We start from the raw sequence: 12,787 nt of genomic DNA, 5'->3' as shown, positions 1-12,787 counted from the left end.
TATTATTTGATAGAATGATAATAGTCCGAAAAATCGGGCTGTTACAGTTGGTATTCAGAGCCTAGGTTAGCTTCCTGTAGACTATCTGCTAGGATTAAGTTATGTCGTTAGGGATAAAGAATTATCTTTAGAAACAAATTTTTAATATATCGTTTTTAAAATTTGTGTAGATGGCAGATAATGACAATGTTTGGGGTCTGGATGAAGAGTTTGAGGACGATTTTGAGGAAGACCCCGAGGAGGACATTGAATCTGTAATTTCACTCGATATAGATGAGGATGCTCCTCAACCCGATTATGATAGTGAGGACTCGGTTAAGGAATCTTCCTTTCCCGAGGTTGTGTGTCAGCCATGTAGGGATGATGAGATAGCCAAGTTAAAGGGAGAGAATGCATTACTAAAATTGAAACTCAAACTTAGAGAAGAAGAAGCTGAGGGAGCAAAGTTTAATTTAGAAATGAAATATAATGTTCTTTACACAGCTTACATAAACCATCTTAAGGACTGCCGACATCAAAAAGATAAGGCTGCTAGAGTGCTGGAAATAGTAAGAAGGGATACTAGAGCCTCCGAACGTTCAATAAACTTTATTTGTCGATGGCCATTATCGCGATGTCCCGCATGGATCAAGAGGATCACCACGGATTTTCTACAAGGGCATCGAAGAGCAATCGCGACGACTAGAGCAAGGGTGACTGAGATTTTAGAAGAAATTTAGTTTATTATTTAGATAGTTTGGTTTATGGATTGTTTCTCTTAAAAATCAAGTTGTGTAGGTCTAGCTTTTATTTGGTATTGTTTGAAGACACATTTTATGGCCTATTTCGAGCCTAGATTAATAAATTTAGTATTATTGTTTTGACATTTTTATGAATTTCATTTATTGGAGTATGAATATATTTACCTTCTTGATAATTATGGTCCATATTATAGATAGTTATTTTTGTTTGAAGGAATCATGAGTGCTCGACGTGGAGGTGCTAACAATCGCAACAACAGAAACAACAGCGGGAGCGGTGGAAACAATAACAATAATAATGAAGGTGGAAATATGTTGAACCAGCTCGCGCAAACCTTGGCAACACTTGTTGGAAATCAACAACCAGCTCAACGAAGTATTGTGTCAGAATTCAAGCGTTTGAACCCCCCAACATTTGATGGTGCAACTGACCCTGCTATTGTGGAAAAATGGATCCAAGAGATGGAAAAGGCATTTGAACTGATGGGAAGTAATGATGGGCAAAAGGTTACTTTAGCTGTGTATCAATTACAGGGCAGTGCATATGATTGGTGGCTGATGGAGCAAAGGAGGAATGAGGAAAATGCTGATCCGATGACATGGGATAGATTCAAGACGGCATTGACAGATAAATACTTTCCAAGAACTATTCGTGTGCAAAAAGAGAGGGATTTCATTAGGCTTGAGCAGGGAGATCGGACGGTAGTAGAGTATGAAGCAGAGTTTGCGAGGCTCTCCAAATATGCTCCTACCTTAGTTGCTGACGAGATCAGTCGGGCTAGAAGATTGGAGGAAGGACTTAGAGAAAATATTAGGCATGCTGTTGCAAATTTTGAGTTAACCACGTATGAGCAAGTACTTAACAAGGCATTAGTGGTTGAAAGGGGCATGGTCGAGGCATTAAAGAAGAAAGATGAAGAAACTAAGAAGCGAAGCGAGCCTTCAGGAGGATTTAATGGTACTGGATCGTCGAAGAAGTTTAACAATCGAGGAACGGGTGGAAATGCAAACAAGGGGAATCAAGGGGGAAAGCTTCAATGTTCAAGGTGTGGTCGTAATCACTTGGATAAGGACTGCCGATGGAACACAGGAGCATGTTTCAGTTGCGGTGAGATGGGACATAGAGTTGCTGAATGTCCAAAACGTGACCCAACCAGAGACAAAGACAATGGGAACAAAGCAACCTTAGCGGCTTTACTTGGTCCAAATTATGGGCGAGTGTACCAACACGAACCGAAAGAAAATTAAGGTAAGATTTTCCCTATTTTTATTTTATTTTAAGAGTACATTACATGTATGTCTTTAGGTGTAAATTTGGGGACCAAATTTTTTTAAGGAGGGTAGAATGTAATATTCGTAATTTTTATATTTAATTGTTATGTGTATACATATGTAGTGTATAAATATTTTTTTTTAAAAAAGTATTTTATTGTGCAATATTTTATTAGTACTTTATGATGCAAGTATTTTAAATTGCAAGATTTTATTTTATTATTAAAGATATTATTAGTATTTTATTGTGTAAGATTTAAAAGTATGTTGTTAATAAGATTTTATTAATGTTTGTTTTATAAGATTTTATTAATATTTATGTGGTTTTAGTTTTAAAAAGAGTAAACATCCGTATCCTATTTTTAATACGTAAGGTTTATCCTTATTATGATTAGTACTGTTAATTAAGATATCTTTTACGTAACAAATAGGTTATAGCTTATATATACCGTAGCCTTGTGAAGGTTTTAACCACAAAAGGTACGCTTTCTTTTAACCCTACTGTTATTCTCTACTGTCGTTGTGTTTTCTTTATATTTCTATACTGATGAAGCTGTGATATAAAAAATAGGTTACGTACAGTATGTTTTGAAACCCTCCTGTCATTCTCTCTAATTGTGTAGTTATACTGATATCTCTGATTGTGTTGTGTAGTGATACTGATAGGTAAAAAATAGGTTATGTACAGTACGTTTTCAAACCCTCCTGTTATTCTCTCTGTTATTCTGATTGTGTACTGATATCGTTATGTAAATGAAGATTATTCTCTATTTGGTTATATTCTTAATGTATACTGTATCTCATACCGTTATATATATATGAAGGTTACTTATATTTTTGAAAATAAGTGTTTTGTAACAGGAAAAAGGTTTTCTTCAAATCTATATTTTATTATATTTAATTTATTATATTTTTTATATGACTTTAAGAATTATATATGTGTGTATTTTATGCATCAGTAATATGTGTGTATGTGTAAAAATGTGTTACCAGTGATATTTGTATTTGGCAAAGGTTTTTAATATTTATTTACCATGTATTAATTATTATATATTTTGATTTGGAAACAATTAAATTATTTAACTACTTTTATTCATTTAATTGATTTTGTGTACATTAAAATATTTTTATATAAGATGTTTTCTGGAAACAAAAGAATAGAGATTTTTATTAGTTCTTAATTTATTTGAAAGTAATAGTTTACTCCTGTTGCTTGGATATCAGGTTTGGTCAGTTGGGCAGTGTCAGATTATATAAATATCAGTATCAGTGTTGGCCAGGTGGGCAGGGTTAAAATATATGCTAGTCCTAAACCTTACTGGTGTACTGTTAGAAATCATAGGGTTAAAAAGATTGTATTCTTATTGTCTAGTAGACTGATAATCCTTTATTTTATGATTAAAAATCTGTGTAGGGCTCAGTGCTGCGAGTTATAAGTGATTGTTTTGCTAAGGTAAGATTACTTTTCGCACTTTCAAAATTGTTTCAAATGCTTTATACTGCTTTGTTATGAAAGTTTGGGATTGAGAAAATATTTTAGATATAAGAAATTCCCAGCTAGCTATGAATTATGAACCTGTTAGTAATTGCGTATAGTTCCGGAACTAGATTATGATACCTTACTAGGGCGTGCTTGGCACAATTTATGATACCTTAGTAAGGGGCGCATTATTGACACCTATGAACCAATGATACCGTGCCACCGGGTATTAGTGGCCTAGCGAACTGTGGAATTTACTTTATGAAATATTGGTTTATGATTTTTGGTTATGAAATTGTGAACAATGGCAAGTCTTGATAGTTTTTGGTCTGTTAGTCGAATTTGTTTTCTTACTGGGCTGTGTAGCTCACGACTTACAAATTTCAGGTTAATGTTATTGGCAAGGCTTTGGAGTTGGATTTGATTGGAGTGGGCTAGAGTCTAATAATAGTGATCATATTTTATTTTCAGTTATTTTAGGAGCTGCGTCTCCATGAAGGATATTAGTTTATGTTTCAGAATTGGGATTTTTGAGAGATTGATTTATGATATTAGGTGATTTTCTTTATATTATTTATGGATTAAATGTGGAATTTCTATTATTTGATAGAATGATAATAGTCCGAAAAATCGGGCTGTTACACTTATAAACTATACTTCCATAAACTTTTATTCACCACTCCTAACCATACTTCCATAAACTTTTATCCACCATAAAAAAGTTAAAAAAAATATTATGAAACTATACGAGCCTCCAAATATGCACCAAAAAGTAATATAAGACAGAGGGAGTATTATAAAAATCTCAAAATGCTATCAAAAAATAACCTAAAGAAAGTGACGAGGAGGAAGTACTCTTGTAAGGAAAAAGTTTCAAATATTATTTTGGAATTTGTATGTTTTAGTTAAAAAGAGTAGTTGCTATGTTATCCAATATTATTATTTTTTGAAAATTAAGTTTTTTTAGTTAGAAAATATAAATAAGATATATAATTATAATTAAAAAGAACAATCGATTAAATAAGTAGTCGCATAATTCAGTCAAGCACCGACTGACCAATCAAATGTTTAGTGTTTAGCCTATGGATATGAAACCTTAGTGTCGGGTTCTTCTAAAGAAAATATTTTTGTAGAATGTGAAGTCTATTTTCAGATAGAGAATAAATAATTAAGAAATCATTGTAAAGTGAATTAATGACATATCTATCATAACATGTTTAAAATATTTAATAAAATTAAATTTTATCAAATTAAATTTTTTTAATTTTATCAAATAGTTTATATTCTAATGTTAAATAAAATTAAATATTTTATCCTATAAAAATTTTAATAGAATAAAATTAAAAAAATTATCAAATATTTTATTAAAAACTTTTAGTAGAATATATGAAATCTTTGTATCATATCTTAAAAAAAATTTATATTAAACCCGACACCGAGATTTCATATATTCTACAAAAATTTAGTTGATTAACATGTTTATTAATATTCTATTAATGTCACCAACTCAACGAGAGACTCATATATTTTATTCAAAATTTTATATACAATATAATTAGTTGAATAACTATTTTTTAAATAATTTGTTTTATTTATAAAATATTGTGAAATATAAGTAAACATTTCCTGGAAACTCCGCGGAATAAAACACTCTCTTGAGACAAATACTATTATTTTACCGGATGCCGTGTGCTTTTCGCGTATTATTATACTGAACTTTCCTTCTTGGCTTCTTAGGAAACCCTACTGGGACTCTCCTTCCCTTTTTGGCCAGATAATCTCGACGCAGTGGTCGACAACTCCGGTGACCTAGCGGAAGTCAACTTAGCAAGGTCAGAATTCTTACTGTAATTGCTTTAGTTTGTGTATGCTCTCACTGACTCTGACTGATTCTGCTTGCTCATGTAATGTATTTTAACCTAAGTGCTAAATAGCTAAATATGGTATTGGAAACTTAAGAACATGATCCTCGATTCGCTTCGATCGTACCTGTTATACATATGTATGAGGTTTATTTGTATTCAAGACCTGAAAATGGGAAGATAGCTAGAGTTGTTGCTATCATCCTACAGCTTTGTTTTGTGTGTTGATAACTAGTTTAATTGTGTGTTTTGTTTGTTTATGTTCTTTAATAATTAAGTTGCTTATATTATTTTAAGCCCAAGGGGATCTGTAAAACAGATAGATGCATATGGAGCCTTGTGAGTTAGCATGTTTGACTTTCTCATTGATTATTCGACTCTAATTTTACCGGAACAAATGGTTATCTTGATTCATTAGAAATTCGATAGGTAAGGAAATTCCAGATGGTTTGATTACTGGGGTTTTGTATTGAGGGATGTTGGTATGTGGGTTTACAACTAGGCCTTCGAGATGGTGTATAAGTACTTAGTTGACGAAAGTTGATTAGACGTATATTTCAAAATATAAAAAAAGGCTCTCGTTCTTACACATACATTGCACGAATTGAATCACGTCAGTAGACAACTAGACAATCAAGAACAAGGGATCTTTTCTGGTCTCTAGCTCATACACCACATACTAACATCCCATAATTAGGGTTTTACCCTGAGTTGCTGACAATAAATTTGTTTTGGATCAAATTGGCTACATTGTTTCATCGGACATGAATATAAACTTTATGGTGAAAAAGATCATAGCACCGTAATGGCTCTAATTTGCAGATGCTTCTCCAATTCCTATAAGAAACATGTACAAGTTTCTTATTGTATGTAGATTGTTAAAGCAGTTTCAGGCATTGGACTTTTGGTCCAGTTTTAAGCATGAGCTTTAAGCTTCTATCACTTCATATATAGCTAAACCGACGCCAATCCAATCATGGATTTCAAATTTAGCACAACAATTTACATGTATCTTAGGATGCAATCATTTCAAGCAGGCCCGGCTCAATGAAAGAAAAGGCCCTGTGCTAAATTTAAATTTTGGGCCCTTTTATTGAAAAAACAATATATACACGATATAAATAATTTCACTATATAAATTTTGGACCCTTTTAGTGAAAATGTTGTGGCTGTGCGTGTCTATTTTTATGAGTGGTTTTTGTTTTTCCTAAAATTAATTTTCATTTTATCTAATATATATAGCATGCCTGGACTAATCAGGGCCCCTGAAAATTTCAGGCCATGTGCAGTTGGGCTGACTGCACAGGTTGATCACCGGCTCTGATTTCAAGTTTCCGAGTTTCTTGTCCTAATTTCTACTGAAATACATGTAAGAACTTTTCTACAGCTTTTTTTTTCCTGATAATTTGTTTGTTATATTTTTGCAGTCTAAGGAAACCATGGATGAGTATCAGAAAATTGTATTTGAGCTAGCAATTATAATTATAGCAAAGTTTCTTTTAGGGGAAGAAGGGGATGCACAAAGATGGAAAGCTGGCTGGGTAGCAGGCACTGCAGCCTATGCCATTTTTTATCACTCGATTAAGATTTTCGTAAGAATGAAAAGAGACCAAGTTGCTCTACGGGATGATGCAGAAGTTTGGGCTTTCATATTTAAACATATTTCACAGTTTTTAATTCCTCTTTCATATTCTTCACTTGCATATGATTATTTGATGGGGATAGAAAAGAATTGGAAAATGGTTGCAGTTGGTATTAGAATGTTCACTCTTGTAGTAGGAAGCCTGCTAGTATTGGGTGCTTGCAAAATATGTTATTCGGCAGCTGATGACCAGAATCAGATAATCGCGATTCAAACAAATATGGAGAATCAATCTGTTGCAAATCATGTTTTGGGACTGGGACAGAATGTGGAGGATCAATCATTTGCACCGGAGATGATAGAAGTGGATGTGGATGATCACTCATACTGCAAGAAATCAGCCGGGCTCAAGTCACGGAAGTCCCACTACCAGCCCAGCTAAAGAACCAACAACTCATATATTGTACACTTGAAGAGGCCGAAAGGGTGAAACAGGGATTGCATTGCATAAAAGAGAAGGCGAACTGGGAACACTGAAATAGAGAAGGCTTGATATTGAGGAGGTGAACATTCCAGGGGTATGTTGATTGTATTGAGTTGTTATTTGGGAGGCCGCCACTGCTCCAACTGTGGTATCTTGTAAGGAAACTGAGTATAAGTATATAAGGTAGCACTCCATAGCATACCCTCCTATATGGAGTTACGTAGCACACCATTATAAATATATACATAATATATATTCTGTTATATTTTTTATGAAATATAATTGCAAATTTTGATTATTAAACCGAAAACGAAGTTATACAATTTTTTTATTCCAAAGATCATCTAAAATTATGCCATATCTCAACATGATTCTATAACAGAATAATAATCATCCAGAATTATTCTGTTGTAGAATCAGTTTCGAAAATATACCTTTTTTAATCAAATTTTAAGTGTTAAATTACTTAAAATAGATTTATTTTATAGTATTCTATATTAGAATCACGTTTTATATGTATTCTATAACAGAATTTATAATAAAATTGATGATTTATAGTGGCGCACTATGTAACTCCATACAAGGAGTCCCTCTCTGGAATGTTAGCCTAAGTATATATATCTAGTAGCCTATTGTAAGTTCTGTTTTGGTAGTTTAATTTTACGCGAAGGGATACGATTGGATTTGGAGGATCACTCATATCCAGATGCATGTATATCAGACTGGTTAGAAGATGAGGAGAGTCATTCACATTCAGATGCAAATGTATTGGAAGAGCCACAAAGTGATGAAGAGAATCAGTCACTTACAGATGCAAATGTGTCGAAAGCGTCACAGAGGGATATGGAGAATCTACTATTTGCAAATTTAAATGCATCAGAAGGGTCGCAGAGGGATGCGGAGAATCTAACACTTGCAGATGCACATGTATCAAAAGAGGTGCAGAAGGATGCAGAGAATCAATTTATTGCAAATGAAAATGTATTTGAAGAGGTGCAGAGGGATGTGGAGAACCGATCTTCTGCTTAAGGAGTCTATCACTAACACAGAAACCACGAAGGACGGTGTACAATCTCGACTCAAAGAAAATCAAGCTAATACTGAGAAGCAGTTGCAACAGCTGGAACATGCTTAGTGCCTTCTTTGCATTTCTGGGGCAGAGACTAGGGATCTTGTTCTTCTACACATTGTAGTCACTCATCCCTCATTTTGTATGAACTTCTACCCTCTTGATGATTACGCCCCCTGCATTTCAGGATTGAAATCCTTTCACATACTAGTACAGGGGTTGCTAGGCACATGACCACTGTTGACAGTGCTGAGCAAGCATGCTTGGGTGTTTATGAGTCTGGCACTACAAACCTACTTTAATTTGCCGAGAAATAAATGCTAGACGACTGCAAGATGAATGTCCTAAACACCCCAACCCCATCCTCAAATAGATCATCTGGGACATCAAAATTAGAGTACATTCAGCTTATTTGTTCACTTCAACTTAACCTCGAATCATGCCATCAATCCATGGTAAACCATGTTGGTCAATCCATGGTAATCCATGCTTGAGGCATTTATTAGAACTCTGCTCAATCTTTAACAAGTTTAGATCTTTATGCCGTTTGTTGGCATAAAGACACTACCAAGCTTTACAGTGAAGTTGGCAACACAATCATTATTCTGCAAATCAATCTCCAACTGCACAAAACAGTCCAACTTAACATGAATTTCAACAGAACCGAGAAGGAAGGCCAAAACTTAAGTTCCCAGATTGGCAACGACTGGCAATCTGGTTGCCATAAACAAGCCGGCGATTAAAGATCTAATCTCATCGGCAAAAAATATAGTCATGCGGAAAGATAGTCCATATATTTTCTAAAGAGGCACTCAGTCAGGCTAACCTTTGGTCAAACTGCTACCAGTTAATGCACGTTTTAATTTAGCTTAGTAATAAACTCTACTCTATCATGTGTACCAAGAGTAAAGATACAGGTCCAACTCAGCCATTGATAAAGCTCAACTTTGCTCAATCTTCAAAAAGTTCTGATCAATATGCCATATGTCTGTTACCAGCTATGCGAATATAATACATGCCATTGTTTGTACTTCATATCAAATCATGCGGACTCTCTTGATTTTGAGCCTGATGAATAGGGTTTTGATAAATTAGGTCTTCCAAGCCATTGCTAGTACAAACCATCCAGCTTCCCTCATGCCCCTGAATCCGTCACCAAAAAAGCTTCCCAAAAATACCCTGTCTGAAAATTTAGCAGCTCCATCAAATTTAAATTCATTGATTGATGCAAGTAATTAATTGACTGTAGAAGAGAAGGCCAGAGAAAGATCGGCTTTAAAAAGTGAACATGTCAGTACCAAGAAATGCAGTTCACATTCGGACAAGGCAGAGCTAGCAACGCAGCTACTGCTGAGCCTTGTAGTGAATTTGGTTAAACACAATTCTGATCCTGCATGTCACTCACTGATGGCTAAAACAAATCCAACTTTACAGAAATTTTTCCAGAAGTAAATTTTAATGATAGCACGACTATAAAAAGTCTCCACATAGTTATGTGAAGACAAACATAGGTTCCAGTATTGGCAAAAATGAACTGAAAACAGCTGACATTCCGAACAACATAGAAGGGTTTGTAATTGTTACAATATGAAGGAGAAACAGGCAGCATTTCAAAAGCAGAGTGAATGGGTTGCACTGCACATCAACAGCCTATCTGTGCTTAATTTCTTCAAAGAACATGAGAGATTTACCAGTTCAAGTCAGAGAGTCCAGACTCTCATGTAGTTCGCTTAAGATAGCAAGACTCTCACAAGAAGCACCAAGAAAGTTTTTAGCATCTCATAAAGGGAGAAGTGACAAGCAAGACTATGGTGATAGATCTCACTGAGGCATGACATGTACACTCTTTTAACATAATAACTTTTAACCCCGAGGAAGCCGGACTGAGATGTCCTCGATACGAGTTCAAAAGATAATAAGCAACTATTTGTAATTCCCGACCAAAGGTGCACTACTATTAAGCAAGTGCATGTTCACTTCAACACACAAACAGTTGAACTCTAATAACCTAGTTGGTTGCATTCCAGGAACAACACTTTGACTTGCCAATTAACATTTAGTACAACCGATAGGCCAAGACTCGTGAGATTAGTGATGTCCTCAAAATCTATTGGTTAGCAGAACCTAAAGGATATTAATAGACATCGCAACTGAACACTAGTCAAATCGGATAACCAGGTATTTCAACTCAGCCAGTAGCCACGACCATCAGCCATTGGCCAGCACCTGATTGGCTTCACCCCGTTGATTGAATGTGTGTACCTTTTACAACTGATAAGATATTAAAACAGTTTGATAATAGAAAATTAGAAAACAATCAATAAATAAGCAAATACGCAATTATAATATATATATAACAGGGTGAGTAATATAAATCAGTTTCATGAATTCTACATTCAATTATTTGAACAATTTAAAACACGAAATTTCTATTCAACTAAGACACTTGGATAAAACAAGCTTAATTTATTAACATGCATATTAATAATATGTCTTACATCACGAAAGACATATTTGATATTAGCCCGGTCTTCCATTGATTCTTCAATTAGATCTAGAGCTTGCCAAGCCGTAACACCAGAAAGGAACATCCTTTACGGTCTTTGCATCTTGAATTAGTTCTTGAGCTTGTGTACCCAGAAAACCCAAACCAATCAGGTTTCCTAACCCCATTATAAACAAACCATACACTGTGTCTTCTGGGTTATATTTACGGAGAAGACCAAAGCAATGTATGTCCACTACCATTAGAAAAAAAACTAGAAAGACCAACGCAATCCACCTGCCAATTATCCAATTCTTACTCCATGTTGCAACCGGCCTACACAAAGCAAGAGAAGTTAACAAATATGCAGTGATAGATTACCAGGGTACTTAAGTTTGACTGATTTAAAACATATGATAAATAATAATATCAACTTCCGGAATCAAAATATCACCAGATATTTAAGGATATTCAGACTCATACCGCCAGATTATTACAGTCTTTTTGGGAGTGCCGATAAAATCTGATACTATTCTGTTAGAAAAAATGCTGGTATAAAAAAGGAATTGTTGTCGAATCAGATTACTGTTTGGTAATTTCTTTTGATATTTGCATAGTTAGATTCATAATTATTTTAGATTTACTAAACAGTTTTTCACCTGCTCTGCAGAAAACTGTTGTTCTTGTCTGTAACAACAATGTCAAACCGGACATTAAAATCCTGAATTTATACCACAATATTTTTCGAGTTTTTTCAAAATCCAAATTGAATACTCCCGGAAATCCTAAATCAAATAAAATGCCAAAGAATCCCGATCGAATACAACCCTATTCAAGTCCCCCATCAAAGACCTATTCACTTTTTCGAGATTTTATGCAAGCAGAAAGAATTCCACTAAACACAAAGAAACAACACTACTGGTACTAAATCACAAAAATTAATCCCCAAGATTCTTATACTGATTTCCTGATTATCAAATCAGAAAATCAGATCATTCGACCATAAATCAAGTTCCAGCTCAAGGAATTATCACAAATTCACAATGAAAAGCAGAACAATGAGGAACTGTTGAGTCAAATTTAAAATTTAAAAAAAAAACAGAGAGAGAGAGAGAGAGTGAGAGAGAAATAATCTGAAAATAAATTGCACGGACCTCTGGCCACTGAATTTGACAGTGTCGCCTTTCATAGCAATCTCCGCGGTTAATCGGACTCTCGGCATTTGCAAGATTTGGCTAACAACTATATCTGCTTTTGGAACTGGAAGCCTTAATGTAGTGCCACTAAACTACGCGTACGCTAACTTGCGCGGATTTGAACCTTTGACCATTATCCAGGAAAAACTTAACGGAGTTGACTTTTGTTATTATCGAGAAATAAATCGCATTTGTTTCTGATAAAGATATATAAATATTATGATTTTAGTCAGTTTTTGATTTTATCAAAAAAAATCACTTGAATATACTCGTTATTTAAAAATATAAAAATTTTAGACAACAAAATCACGTTAAAGTATCTATTATCAAGCATATGTAATGTACCATAATATTGTTGTTACATTTGTTATAATATTAGAATTTTTCTGTTAATTTATTTTAAAAATATGTTTTAGTACTTAATTGTTTTAAACAAAACTTGAGTGCTATATAATCAATCAAAGATTAGGTCAGTGTACAAATTAAATTTAACATAAATATATAAATAAAATTTGATTTACCGGGTGTTTGATGGTGGACAAGAATAGAAATGAGAGGTATGTTAATAAGTATTTTAAGGAGATATGAAAAATTGATTTATCGGATTAAGATTCTCC

The 12,787-nt window shown here is 34.1% G+C and overlaps 1 protein-coding gene and 2 long non-coding RNA genes across 6 annotated transcripts; 2 read left to right on the top strand and 1 right to left on the bottom strand.

Moving 5' to 3' along the window:
- The first annotated feature begins 835 nt into the window (after positions 1 to 835).
- LOC135149221 (uncharacterized) lies at positions 836 to 3,916 on the top strand. Its single transcript, XM_064084251.1, has 2 exons — positions 836 to 1,989; positions 3,427 to 3,916. The coding sequence occupies exon 1, from the start codon at positions 960 to 962 to the stop codon at positions 1,986 to 1,988; it is 1,029 nt and encodes a 342-aa protein (XP_063940321.1). The 5' UTR covers positions 836 to 959; the 3' UTR covers position 1,989; positions 3,427 to 3,916.
- Positions 3,917 to 5,134: 1,218 nt separating this feature from the next.
- Positions 5,135 to 7,702, top strand: LOC108202171 (uncharacterized). The gene is made up of 2 exons (XR_010287608.1): positions 5,135 to 5,324; positions 6,782 to 7,702. It is a non-coding gene; the product is annotated as an uncharacterized LOC108202171 (long non-coding RNA).
- A 661-nt stretch (positions 7,703 to 8,363) lies between these two features.
- Positions 8,364 to 12,368, bottom strand: LOC108203121 (uncharacterized). Of its 4 annotated transcripts, XR_001803298.2 has the most exons (4): positions 12,129 to 12,313; positions 10,988 to 11,310; positions 9,788 to 10,760; positions 8,364 to 9,672 (listed from the first exon to the last, which is right to left on the bottom strand). It is a non-coding gene; the product is annotated as an uncharacterized LOC108203121 (long non-coding RNA). The 4 variants fall into 4 exon arrangements; XR_001803300.2 differs by lacking the exon at positions 9,788 to 10,760 and having other exon boundaries at positions 12,129 to 12,288; XR_001803299.2 differs by lacking the exon at positions 8,364 to 9,672 and having other exon boundaries at positions 10,020 to 10,751; positions 12,129 to 12,288.
- Positions 12,369 to 12,787: the final 419 nt, after the last annotated feature.

This window comes from Daucus carota, chromosome 9 (genome assembly GCF_001625215.2).
Source record: "Daucus carota subsp. sativus chromosome 9, DH1 v3.0, whole genome shotgun sequence".
Classification (NCBI taxonomy): Eukaryota; Viridiplantae; Streptophyta; class Magnoliopsida; order Apiales; family Apiaceae; genus Daucus; species Daucus carota.
This window is presented reverse-complemented; position numbering and strand designations above follow the sequence as displayed.